This window comes from Protopterus annectens, chromosome 10.part0, assembly GCF_019279795.1.
Source record: "Protopterus annectens isolate FY-2018-M chromosome 10.part0, PAN1.0, whole genome shotgun sequence".
In the NCBI taxonomy this organism is placed as follows: Eukaryota; Metazoa; Chordata; order Ceratodontiformes; family Protopteridae; genus Protopterus; species Protopterus annectens.
Window position 1 is genome coordinate 1,790,768,618 of NC_056744.1, and position 14,611 is coordinate 1,790,783,228.

A 14,611-nucleotide genomic window follows, 5' to 3' on the forward strand; every position below is an offset into this window, starting at 1 on the left:
TACAGGCTGCATAAATAGGTTAGGTCAGCTAATGCAAAAGTGAATGCTGCAGCAGTAAACTGTTGCTCTGTTGTTAATCCCTCTGAAGTTTATAGCGGTAAAGTGTTCATATCTCTAGAGTTTCTGTTTGAACGTTGCTGCTGATTGCATCGGTAAGCTGTTGTTGACACCTCTGAAGGCTGTATTCATAAATTGTTGATATGTCTCAAGTCTAAATAAGTAGTTTACTGTTGTCACCTGTGAAGGCTCTTTGGGAAGTTGTTGATTCTGCTGAACGCTGTAGCAGCATTAGATACTGATCTGTCTGTAGACTTCATCAGTAAGCTATTCAGGTTTGTGTCAGTAAGTTTTTATTGATAATTGTGAAGGTTGTAACAATAAGTTGATCACACAGATCTGTATTAGTTAAGTCAATGCTGTTAACACTTGTGACGGTTGCATGAAAAAATTACTGAAACGTCTAAATGTTGTCTCAGTAAGTTGTTATTGTCATCAACTCTGAAGGTAGTATCAGTAAGTTGATGACATCTGATGGCTGTATCGGTAAGTTGTTAACATCCCTGAAGGATGTATCAGTGATTTGTAGGTGGCATCGTTTAATGCTGTATCAGTGGAATGTTATTTAGACGTAGGCAGGTTGCTCTTGCTGAGCAAATACTGACAGGTTTGTTTGTTTTCTTGTCTTCCATCTGAACAATTAATTTCACTCCAGTGAGTGTATGTTTGTGTCTTGGTTCTGTAATGTTCTTTCTGTAGTAAAAGTGTTCCTCCATATGGCGTTGTTATACAATCCAGTGGGTAACGGATGGATGGGCATCTTGATACATCTAATAATGCGCACCATATGCACTCTGCTGTGCACATGCCTTTTCCACATATTATCCCTTTCCATACGAGTGTGCAGTGATGTCACTGTGGCACATACAACCATTGGCTGACCCCATATGCCCAGAAATTCCCAAGTACCGACTGAACTAGTTACTTGGATAGTATCCAGCTACAACCTAGAGCACTTAGGCACCTGTTTCTGTAATCCACTCTTCCCTTGGGAATGACAGCTGTCCATGGGACACTCAGTCCTTCACTTTTCGTCCAGCTCTTCATATGACTTTTGGGGGTCCAGAACCCCGATCTTCAACACAAAACATTTTCTGACTTTACTCTGGCAGGCTAGTTCAAATGGTGAACTACTAAGTAGGGTTATTTTTACCCCAATAGTACAGTACTCAGTTAGATATGTATCACACAGTACTGTAATACATGTATAACATAGTACACTGTGATATATGTATTACATCATACAACATACTACCCAAAATAAAGTATAAAAGGAGAGTGTGTACTTTGCTTAAAAAACAATGATTAGTAAAGAATTCATAACCAAGATGGCTGCATTTCAAAAAGCCCAGCAGCTTAAGGAGTCTCATGAATGCAGGGGCAACCACAATGTTCAACACCGGAAGTATACCCCTCACTGGTGAGATCAGATCACAAACTAATCTCGCTGGAGGTCCTCATCCCACCCCCACCTGAAATAAAAAAGACCACAGTAAAGAACTTCTCGAAAGCCGACTTCACACTTCTAAAGACTAGTGTGGTCTCCTTTAAGGCCCCCGAGCCGGCAGAAAACAGTACTCAAGCCGCTGAATCACTTACAAATGCCTTCTACCAGCACCTGCAGGACTGCATGGATAAGGCAATCCCAAGCAAAACAAAGACTCTTTGTACAAAAGGCAAGCGTCCAGTCTGGTGGACCCCAGCCATAAACAAACTCTACAACAAAGGAGGAAGCTACTACAAGATAGAGCAAAATCCTTAAAAGGTAAGACACCCTTGATCACTATAAGTAAAAAACTAAGAGCTCTCATAAAATCATCCAAAGCAAATTTTGAGAGAAAAATAGCTAAAGACTCAAAAGACAATCATAAGGCCTTCTTTAGCTATGTTAGAAACCTGGGAGGAAACTCCCAGATATGCTCAGAACTAGTTCAAAATGATGTGAAGATTACTGATCCTACAGACATTGCCAACATACTGGCTGACAGGTTCAGTGCAAACTTCTCCCCCCCCCCCAAAAGGAGAGATATCTATATCAGCGATTGCAGCCCCCAAACATCTCCAACGCCCAAGTGAGAACTGCTCTCCAAAGCAAAACACAGCATCCATGGGACCTGATGGTGTCCCCGGCTGTGTGCTCCACGAACTCAACGAGGAATTAAACCCACAGCTAGGACAGCTGTTTAATCATAGTCTTACCTCTGGATACGTTGCAGGAGTGGCGCACTGCAACTGTGGTCCCACTTCACAAAGGCGGTGCCTCCACCGACCCTGGAAATTACCGGCCCATTAGCTTGACAAGCCTTATCTGCAAAGCCATGGAGAGGATCGTAATGGACCTCATAAATAAAGACATAGGAATTTGCAGACTTTGGATCCATCCCAGTTTGGCTTTGTCAAAGGCAGATCATGCCTTCTAAACTTGGTTGACTTTTTCAAACAGTCACCAAAGCCATTGATGAGGGAAAGGCAGTCCATACAGCCTACCTCGATCTGGCGAGGCCTTCGATACAATACCCCACTCGGGTATCATTGAAAAACTCATCAGCTTAAATGTTAACCCATACATCACAAGATGGGTTGCAAACTGGCTGAGTGACAGAACCCACAGGGTCAGAGTTGCTGGCACCATGTCAGACTCAAAGCCTGTCACAAGTGGTGTACCACAGGGCTCAGTCCTGGGCCCACTCTTGTTTGGCATCTACTTTTCCAAGTACAAGCAAACACAGGAGGGTTATGGCTGACAAAGTTTGCAGATGACTGCAAACTGGCCATAGTAGAAAACACATCTGACACAGATATCCTTCAGAAGGGTCTCACAGAACGGATAACTGGTGCCAGAGCCATGGCCTAAAGTTAAATGCCAAAAATGCATAGTCATACCCTTCGAAAAACAAGGTTACCCTAGCTACCAAATAGGTGGCAATCCACTGAGCACAGAAGAAGTTATCAGGGACCTGGGGACCCAGGTTGATAGTAGTCTGTCATTCGACACCCATGTAGCTAAAGTAGTTAGGAAGACCTTCTACATTGCCCACCTTATCATGAAGGGATTCTCATCTAGATCAAGGGAGGTCATAGTCTCCCTATACTCATCACTCATCAGACCAATGATTGAGTACAATGCCCCATTCGTAATGTATCTGACCCGACACTTGCAGCAGCTGGAGAGGCCACAAAAGTTCCTCACCAAAAGGATAAAGGGTCTCAAACATCTGTCCTATGCTGCCCGACTGAAAGAACTCCAGCTCTATTCAGTCGCCATCGCTTGCTCAGAGGTGACCTTTGCCTAACATACAAGGCCATGTCAAACCCAGATTTGATGAATATGCTTCACCTCAAAAAATCTAGATCCGTCAGAGTCACAAGAGCGGGAGACTTAAACCTCGACACGGCTATTAATAGGACGTGCTGGAGGGATAGATTCATCACCCAAAGACTCCCTATGCTGTGGAATAAAATCCCGGTATATGTGAGGCAGAGCACCTCGCTGGCCTTGTTCAAGAGAAATCTTGACCAATGGATGGGAGATCGCAGATATACCCCAGGGATTACCTCAGTGTCACTGCTCAACAGAGGCACAGCAAAATAATGGGTATAGTTCCCCATACTAAAGGGGTGGCGTAAGCCACAAAACTATGGGCTAGGCTTGTAAATGCCCTCGGGCAGATAGCCTAGTATGAACCTATGAACCTATGAACCTATCACAGCACAGCTATCAATTGTCTAGATTTTTGCCACAGGTTTTTGGTCTGTTCCTCATAAAACTTGTGGTTTTATGGAAAATCAGTGAGGACTGAATTCACTAAATAAAGACAGACATTTAAGTTTTACATTTCATATCCTTCAGAAAATTCATAACGTGAAACATTTTATTTTAGCAACTTTTTATACAAGCAATATTTAAAATTTGTCCCTATCTTTGGGCCTTTGTCCCCCCCCCCCCCATTATTTTTGGCTTTGTCCAGATTTCTTGTGCTAAGATGTTGAGTGGTATCACATCAGTTAATATTAGACATGCTAAGTGGTTGGTCACATTCCAAGTGGGATTTATGGGATATCACTTTGAATAAGGGGATTTTCTGACAGTAGTCTTCTCAATGAAAAACTATATTTTTCATTATCTAAACTTGCAGGAAACATCGGGGGAATTGATAAGGGAACAATATACCTTGCAGTAACTTTGTGGAAGTCAGAGAAGCCCTGACATGGTGGCTGTATCTATAGTCAGGCACACTGATATCCCACTCACTAGGCTAAACAAGGAGAAGGCCACTGTTAGCTGCCTGTCGGGAGCCAGGATCTGCCACATAACACAAGCACTCAGGTCACTCCAGAACAAGTACAAATATGATTCTGTCATTGTCCATGTTGGTGTGAATAACCTGAGCCATACCTCCCTGGACTACATGAAAAGAGACATGGAAGAGCTCTCTGATCACATAGCCCAGGCCGGTATGACCCTGACCCTGATTAGCATCCTGATCTCACCAAGAATGACACCACGATATAAAGAAAAAATATCAGTTTCAACAATCGGCTAAGCTTCTGGTGTCATTCAAAAGGGATCCAGTGTCTGTCAGCCTGGGATGACATGCTCAACAAGCCACGCTGCTTCGCTAGAGACTGCTTGCACCTGTCACCCTTAGGTTTTTGAATACTGGCCAAGGCTCTTGCCACCCCCATAGTGCTTTTTTTAGGCAAGGCTTAAAAGGCAAACCCACTGCCGTAAATGGCACAAGTAACAAAAAACTGAGGGTAATGCTACTCAGTGCTAGAAGTCTAAACCTCAAAATGCACACATTTGAGGCACTCCTCAGTATGGAGAAATCGATATATGTGCAGTAACAGAAACCTGGTTTAAGGCTCCAAAAAGCACCCTAGCACTACTAGGCTACAACTCATACCATACATTTCGGCCACAAAACCCAGACCGAAATACAAAAGGCAGGGGAATATCCATATTAATCAAGGATACGCACACCTCCAGGTTAGTGGCACAGCACGATGCTTCAGAGATCATCCACGTGCAACTAACAATGGGCAAAACTGCAATTCAAATTGTAGCTTGCTACAGATCACCTACCATGTCCCAGTACCCCCATTCTGCATTTCTGGAAACACTTGGAAACATAAAGGTCCTACCAAACACCCTGATGTTGGGCGATTTCAATTATCCAAACATTAACTGGGAGAACTACTGAAGTATTAACTCCCTTGCCCAACATTTCCTAGAATTTATAAACTCAAACACCCTGGGTCAACTGGTCAACACCCCCACCAGAGGTGACAACATATTGGACCTGGTCATCACCAACATGGGCGAATGGTGTTCCACACCAGTGGTCAACCCCTTGCTGGTTAGATCTGACCATAAACTAATCACTCTGGATATCCACATTCCGTCCCCACCCCTGGTAAAAAAAAACACAGTGAAAAACTTTTCAAAAGCAAACTTCACGTTACTTAAGACCGAGGTGGAAAGTTTCAAAGCCCCCATGCTAAAGGATAACACTGCCCAAGCTGCAAAATCCTTTACTAATGCACTCTACAGGCACCTACAAGAATGCATGGATTGTGCTATCCCAAGCAAAACCAAGACTTACTCCTACAAGAAAAGGAAACCAGTCTGGGGGACCCCTGCCATAAACAAGATATACAATAGAAGGAGGAAACTAGTACAGAAGAGAGTAAAATCCCAAGAAGGGAAGACATCCCTGATCAGTATCAGCAAGAAACTACGATCCCTCATAAAATCATCCAAGGCTAGCTTCGAAAGAAAAATTGCCAAGGACTCCATCAAAGATAACAACAAGGCATTCTTTAGCTATGTCAAGAATCTAAGTGGCAATTCTCAGATCTGCTCGGAGTTAGTGCAGAATGGCACAAAATACACTGAACCAACCAATATCGCCAACATCCTGGCAGACAAGTTCAGTGCAAACTTCACCCCCCTCTCATCCCCAAAAGGGCCTATAACCATACCAGAAGAATATAGTGCCCCTGAAATCACAGACACTCAGGTTAAAACAGCCCTCTCCAAAGCCAAAAACACAGCATCAATGGGACTGGACGGTGTCCCAGGCTGCATCCTACATGAGCTCAAAGATGAACTAACCCCTCACCTAAACACACTGTTCAAACTCAGCCTCTCCACAGGCTACATGCCCATAGAGTGTCGCACAGCAATGGTTATTCAGCTCCACAAAGGTGGAGCCACAACAGACCCTGGGAACTATCACCCTATAAGCCTGACCAGCTTGGTCTGCAAGTCTATGGAGCACATCATCATGGATCTCATTAACAGAGACATTGGGATCCTCCAAACACTGGACCCTACCTAGTTTGGCTTTGTTAAGGGCAGATCATGCCTCCAAAACCTGATGGACTTCTTTGAAACAGTTACCAAGGCTATAGATGAGAGAAAGGTGGTCCACACAGCCTACCTAGACCTCGCAAAGGCCTTTGACACCATTCCTCATTCTGGTATTATAGACAAGCTCACCAGCCTGAACATAAACCCCTGCATCACGAGATGGGTTGCCAACTGGCTCATGGACAGAACCCACATGGTAAGAGTTGCAAGAGCTAGGTCTGACTCCAAACCAGTTACAAGTGGTGTTCCCCAGGGCTCAGTCCTAGGACCCCTCCTGTTCAACATATACTTCAAATAGGTACAGGCAAGCACAGGAGGATATGGCTGACCAAGTTCCCAGACAACTGCAAACTAGGGGCTATAACTGACTCTCTGGCTGACACAAACATCCTGCAAAAGGGTCTCACTGAGACAGATGCCTAGTGTCAGAACCATGGCCTTAAGCTAAATGCCAAAAAGTGCATAGTCATCCCCTTTGGAAAAAAACAAGTACTCACAAACTACCACATAGATGGTAGCCCCCTAAACATGGAAGACATAATAAGGGATCTGGGGACCCAAGTACATTGCCAAAGTGGTTAGAAAATCCTTCTATGTGGCCCACCTAATCACAAAAGGGTTTGCATCCAGATCAAAAGAGGTCATTGTGCCCCTCTACGCATCACTCATCAGACCCACCATAGACTACAATGCCCCATTTGAGATGTACCTTACAAGACACCTGCAACAGCTGGAAAGACTACAGAAGTACCTCACCAAGAGGATCACTGACCTAAAGCAGATGCCCTATGCAGCTCGACTGAAGAAACTCCAGTTGTACTCAGTTGCATACCGCCTACTCAGAGGTGATCTCTGCCTAACATACATGTCCAACCCAGAATTGATGGACATGCTCCATCTAAAGAAAACCATATCCCCTCGAGCCACACCTTCTAGGGATCTAAACCTCACCAAAACAATAAATAGCATGTGCTGAAGGGATCGATTCCTGTCCCAGAGATTTCCCATGCTCTGGAACAAGATTCCAATCTATATTAGGCAGAGCTCCTCGCTAACACTTTTCAAGAGAAACCTTGACGAGTGGATGGGAAACAGAAAGTTTACCCCGGGGATCACTTCAATGGCTCTGCTGGACAGAGGCACAAGGAACTAATCTATGGGGACGGCGAAAGCCAATACATTCCGGCTAAGCTTATAAATGCCTTTTTGGCAGATAGTCTAGTATCTACCTATGAACCACGTCAGCCTGTCTCAGAGGCCATGTTAAATGCAAATGAGGGAGTCCAGGGAAGAGGCATATGCTAAGTAGCTATGTGCTCCTCCCCAAATCTGCCCCCATTAAGGCATCTCATGTTCAGCTATCATGAAAGAGGTAAGTTCTGTCGATTTTAGTGGTAAGGAAGGGTTGGGAGGTGTTGAGTCAGTACATATGAGGGTCTACATGTGTGCGTGCATGCATGTGTGTATTTGTGTCTGAAAGATAATGTAGGGGGAGTTGTGAGTGGGTGAAATAGGGTGTGTGTGAGTTGTTTGTGTGTGTGTGTGTGTGAAAATGGATGAATGGATGAGTGTGTGAGTGCAATCAGTTGAGTAGGGGCTGTGCGTGTGTGTGTGTGTGTGTGTGTGTGTGTGTGTGTGTGTGTGTGTGTGTGTGTGTGTGTGTGTCTGTGTGTGTTTTGATTGGGTGGCTGTCATACTTTCACAGACCCCAAGACTAACATACATAGTCTGCAACACTGGGTGGGGAACAATTAGCCACCAGGGATAACTGTACTGCAGAGATGGGAGGTCTGCTGGCCACCAGGGATTACTTTATAAGTCTTATAATTTAGAAGCACTTGAAGTACAGGGCTTGGGGGCTGGGGGAACACTGGACACCAGGGGTAGTCACTATGGAGTGCAATAATGATACATTAAATAAAAAGTATGGGAACCATTACACCTCAGGGACTGTTTTAAAAAATAAATAAATAAAATGAATAAAGCAGGAGAAAAGAGATTTGAACCATGCAGCTTTGTTAAAACAGCCCTATTCATTATCTTGCTGCACTAATTAATAAGTTAGCGCAACAGGTGTGGTCAGTAAACATATTGAGGAGCTTGGGCATTATGCAATGCCTGCAACATGTTATCACGTATGAGGGGGTGTGGACTGGACCCAGCACACACACCTCCCAGCCGTGAAAGTGTATTTCATAGCATGCATTTACTGTAGGGTATGAAGTGTAAAACCTGAATGTCTTGCATTAATGCCTGAACTGTAATCATCTGTGAACAACTACTACAGGGTAAGAGGAGACACTGTGGATGATCTGACAACTGGGAGAAGTATAGAGTACATGGTGTATTATGTGAGTGCATGTTGTTTACTGTGTGTGTGTGTGTGTGTGTGTGTGTGTGTGTGTGTGTGTGTGTGTGTGTGTGTGTGTGTGTGTGTGTTTGTGTGTGTGTGCACGTGAAAGTGACTGGGGGTGCCCTTCTTTCCATGATGTGGTCACTAAAGCATCACCCATCACATCGGGTGCTGACCTGCACGTTGTGCTACATAACAAGAATCAAAGACATGCACATCAGCCCATAATGAGGTCTTTCCTCACTGCAGCTTATTTGTCTCTAAACTGCCAAATAACATGTCTTAGTAGAAGGCCTTTTTAACGAGAGTTGTACGCCTCGAGATGGGGCTGTTAAGGGAATCCCTCAGAAAATTCTCCTGGGCATACGTGTGTGTCTGTTTATCCTATTATTCTAAGATGACGGTGTTAATGGAACAGCACTTTCCCCATGATACAGTAGCCTTTAAGTTGACCATATAAATTGAATAAACAGTGGTTTAATGGATAGGTTGCTTAATTCCAGATGACTAGATTATGGGTTCAAGCCCTAGCATGGTCATGAGCATGAGCATGTATTATATTTAATTTTTATAGACAGTAACGATGATTAAGGCTATGAACTGTTAATGAGCTACTTTCTGTAGTTCAGGGTTTAATTCTCACAGCCTCCATTTGCCTAATGTGTGACTGAGCAAATCCTTTAGCCACACTGTGCTTCTGAGAAAGTCTCTTAACCAAAGAGTACTCTTGGCTCGAACCTAAAAAGAGACACCTATGTGAACCGGGATTACCCAGTTTAAAAAAAAGGTTGTGTGTAAAGTGAGTCAAAAGCTTGTCTAAAAGATGGCTTAGAAGATTAAGACTATGAGCTCTTAATAAGCTGCTTCCAGTAGTTCGGAGTTTGATTCCTTCAGCCTTCCTTTATCTACTATGTGACTCTGAACAAGTCATGTAACCAGTCAGTGATCCTGGGGCAATTGGGAGACTGGGCTAGGCTTCTGGGCCATATGCATAGTGGCTACCTGTGAACTTAGTGGCTACAGCAGGGGAAGGTCACATCCTCTGGCATGGAAATAGTGGAAACCTATGCAAATTACACAGAAGACATTTTATGGTGCATTTAAAAACAGTCTTTCATCAAGAACCGCACGTCTGTCAGAGTAGTTTTGCAGCAACAAGGTCAGTGAATCTCATGTTGGCAGTGTCCTAAAACCCTCTCTGTTAAGCAGTGTTCCTTGGTGGGCATCTTTTGCTCCACAAAGGTTAGCAGAAGTGGCGGATAGGGTGGAAAAGACCTTGCATGTGCTTGCCAAGTTGCAGGAACCCAAACATGGCTATTGCTGTATCATGGGTAATATTAGGGAGAGACAAAGCAATACATATGATATTCCGTTTCTGCACTGTATCATGGGTAATATTAGGGAGAGATAAAGCAATACATATGATGATACGTTTCTGCACTGTATCATGGGTAATATTAGGGAGAGACAAAGCAATACATATGATGTTCCGTTTCTCCACTGTATCATGGGTAATATTAGGGAGAGACAAAGCAATACATATGATGATACGTTTCTGCACTGTATCATGGGTAATATTAGGGAGAGACAAAGCAATACATATGATGTTCCATTTCTGCACTGTATCATGGGTAATATTAGGGAGAGATAAAGCAATACATATGATGATACGTTTCTGCACTGTATCATGGGTAATATTATGGAGAGAAAAAGCAATACATATGATGATACGTTTCTACACTGTATCATGGGTAATATTATGGAGAGAAAAAGCAATACATATGATGATACGTTTCTACACTGTATCATGGGTAATATTAGGGAGAGATAAAGCAATACATATGATGATACGTTTCTGCACTGTATCATGGGTAATATTATGGAGAGAAAAAGCAATACATATGATGATACGTTTCTGCACTGTATCATGGGTAATATTAGGGAGAGATAAAGCAATACATATGATGTTACATTTCTGCACTGTATCATGGGTAATATGGAGAGACAAAGCAATACATATGTTACGTTTCTGCACTGTATCATGGGTAATATTATTGAGAGACAAAGCAATACATATGTTACGTTTCTGCACTATATCATGGGTAATATTAGGGAGAGATAAAACAATACATATATTACGTTTCTGCACATCATGTGGTCATATAAAGGGATAGGACAAACTGGAAACGTCTCCTCTCATAAATTAAGCTGCTTCTGTATTCCATTTCCAAAAGGTTCAATCCCTACCATTGCTACAGCTTAACTAATCTCTTCACCACGGTCAGTGATGGCCCAGGCCAGGAAACAGATATTGAGAATTAACTCAGAAAAAAATAACACAAGACAGAATTAAAAATACCATGATATGGTGAATACTTAAAGATGGACTGTCCTCCATTAAAAATAGAAAAAAAGGAAAGCTAGAGTCATTACAATACACTTCAGTGGGCGCAAAATGGACGAGGTGTATCAGATTCTGTTCTGTAATGTTGGTCTTCCCAATTGCGTTTTCTACTAGAAATTCCTGCTAGTACAGACTGGTTTGTGCACAGCCAGTGGTTTGCTGTATGGGGGGGCTTTTCTCTTTACTCTGCTGTTATGCAGCTGTGGAGTTAGTACATATAAGTAAGGAGGGTATGGGAGCACACCCACATGGAGGATGCAATGGTGTTTCCCCCTGCAAAAAAAAAAACACTTTTTTAATAGGTTTGGTGGAGCTGAAGCTTCCATCATTTTATATTCAGTTGAAGTTTAAGCCATTTTTAAACATGACAAAAACTAAGTGAAGTAGCTAGAATGTAGCACTGTGGTTGCCGTTATATATGATGCAGAGTGTAGGCAAAGCTGACCATCATTATATCTGTATCATCTATCTATTTATATCTATCTATATATTTGTTTTACACTCGTGCATGCACGCACACAATTATTTATATATTTGTTTCTTTTTTGTATCACGTATTTGTCCACTGAAGCATCTTGTGCTAACAGCCTCTAACTGGACTGCATTTTTAATTACAGGACAATTATTTAAGACTAAAATAACAAAATGCTTTAATTTCTAGTTCTGGACTAAAAAAAAAAAGATCACTATTTAATAAGGATGTCAGAAAACTGATATCACATGTAGCTTTAAAAAATCCAGAAAGAGAGAAGGAAGCAGCTATTTAAGTAGTAATAAATCTCATGAAGAACAGCTGATATTTTTAGGAAAAATAAATGTCACGACTCATGAAAAAGTTTGATGAGATCAAAAAAACAGAAACAAAAGAAATATGCAACTGAGCTAATAAGGCAGAATGCTAGTATTAGTGTCCAGAGTGCATATGGATAGCCTCAAGGGACATATACAAAGGAGACCAGTGAGGCAGAAGAAAAGAAATTCAGGAGACATCAAGACCACATGGGATTTTAGAGGAGGTCCATCCTTGCATAGTGAAGAGTTGGTAAAAATATTTGGGGAATCCATTGCTTAAAATGTACAGTGTCCCCTAAAAAAAAATGGGGTGGATGTACCCTTGGTCAAAGATGAGTCCAAGAAGTAGATAAGCAACAACAGACTATTAAATGTGCCTCTCGATCTCTCTCTCAGATAAGGTTATATAAAAGGCTCGGTGGATCAGGCTTGTGACATCTCTGAATGTTGTTTGTCTTACAGATAATGCATGGAACAATAGTCATGCTAGTCCATTTCTATGTCTGTTGCAACACAGACGTTGGCAAAGAATGCTCGGTGAATGTGGTATATTTGGATTTCATTATGGATTTTAATGGTGTTTTTCACAAGAGGATGATGGGACAAGGATTCATGTTGACTCACCAAAGGTAGGTATGGCAAATGCAAACAGATCAAAACTACCTTCAGTGAACATTGGAAGACATTTTTGTAGGAGGTAAGCTTTCTGACACACCATAGACATACATACATACATACATATATATATATATATATATATATATATATATATAATTATATATATAAACACACATACACAAAGTCCGAGGTTGCACAGTAGTGGAGAAAAAGGCAAACTCCACTGTCAGCGAAAGTATTTTCAACAATTCAGCAAACAGTATTTAATCTTTTTGCATTTGCAGAGGCTGCATTTGGTGACCTGACACATTTCCTGGGAAATTACAGAGTGTGGCAGAGGCCCAGGATGTTGATGTGGGTAACAAACAGAAGATGGCTGACAAGCTACACACACTTTGGTTGGAGATGCCATGGAAGATATATGTTTGAAGGGGTAGCCCTGTAGAGAAAAAGAAATAAAAAAGCCTGAGGTCATAATCACTAAAGGGCTGGATTATAAAACATAATATGAAAGGGCAGATGCCATGACAGTAGGATGCATGCATAAGCTTAGGAGTTGAGGGTAACTAAGGTAATCTTTTCATTGTGCAGGTCTTTGCTAAGACGACATCTGGGGTATTGTGTCCAAGTTCCACGGGTACATAGCATGAGGTGTGGTCATCAGACATACTGAGGTCACACTAACATTGTACAGAGCATTGATGAGGCCACATCTTCTAGCTAGTGCCCAGTTATGACAGCTATACAAAGTAAGGGAGAGCAGTCTGACAGGAAGTGTGTACTGCAGTAATTTTAGAATGGGGTGGGATGGAGGGAATGGGAGTCTGGGAAAAGAAGCGGAGAGCAAAGAACATTTGCCACAGTTGTTCTTTAACCGGACAGTGCCCCAGTTTCATACCATGATGTCACAATGCCTTTAAATGGGACAGCCACAGGTGGGAGGGTTGCAGTTCAAACTGCATGTGTGTGACAACCTTGAAAAGAGTCCAGGTTCTATTATTCTCCAACTTCTTACTTCCCATTATAATAACATTGTTGTGCTGCTGAAAATCTGCACCATATTATGGGACAAAGACATGCAATTATCTACAGTTAATTGCCCTACCGATATTATCCACAGTCATCGTCAGCTCTGTACCATTCACAAGACTTAAATGTGTCAGACAAGAAGGTTACTGATACCTCTGGTCCTGTTAGGAGACAAATATACTGTTGCTTTCATCTTTAAAACACTGTCACCTGTACCTAGACTAAAACTAATTCACTTTTCCCTTTATTATACATACAGCTGCATCGATTGGTGTTCAGTTTACGATACAGTCAGGAGGAGCGAGTGGACCTTGATGCAGAGGAGGAAGAAGCCAGAAAAACAGCCCAACAGCAGGAAGTGATGGAAAATGGAACACTTGAAATGCAGACAGAAGCAGGAGGTAGGTACTTAGAATTATTCAGCACATGCCTACAATATTTCCCATGAATATTTTTGTTTCACCAGATAGAAAGTAGCCATTGCAGCTTCACCAATCCCAGTTCTACTCATATTCAACAGATGTGCATAGCATAAGAAAAATTGTGCACTGTGTGTGTGGGGGGGGGGTAGTAGTTTGACCCAGAAGGTTTTTCTCCGAACTACTCTACTAACATGGGAGGAAGAGGAAGTTCCAAACTACACTAATAGCTTCAAATAGCCCCTTGAAAACCAAGAGATTATTAGATGGTGAAAAGTTTCAAACAACCAACTTTTAAACTATCATTTTGCTATATGGTTAGTGGGCATGAGGTGTGATTTTCATGAGGGGATCATTATGCATTAGGCAAGGCCTAAAACTGAATGTCAGGTTGCTAGATAAACCAAAGCATGGATGCAGCTTATAAAATACATTTTACATTGATGACCCACCTAAGTCAGGGGATGCTTAGTTAAACTATGCCCATAAAAATAAAATCTTACCATACCCTGTTGATGGTTTGGCTGTAATTTTTTTCTCTGGTAGCTTAATTTTGAAGAAAC

At 42.2% G+C, this 14,611-nt stretch overlaps 1 protein-coding gene across 1 annotated transcript in view; it reads left to right on the plus strand.

The window, feature by feature from the left end:
* SLC5A2 (solute carrier family 5 member 2) overlaps positions 1–14,611 on the plus strand; it is a 261,601-nt gene that overhangs the window by 209,108 nt on the left and 37,882 nt on the right. The window contains exon 13 of the mRNA XM_044086616.1: positions 13,889–14,030. Coding sequence (XP_043942551.1) covers positions 13,889–14,030 — 142 coding nt within the window. The remainder of the gene's footprint in view (positions 1–13,888; positions 14,031–14,611) is intronic.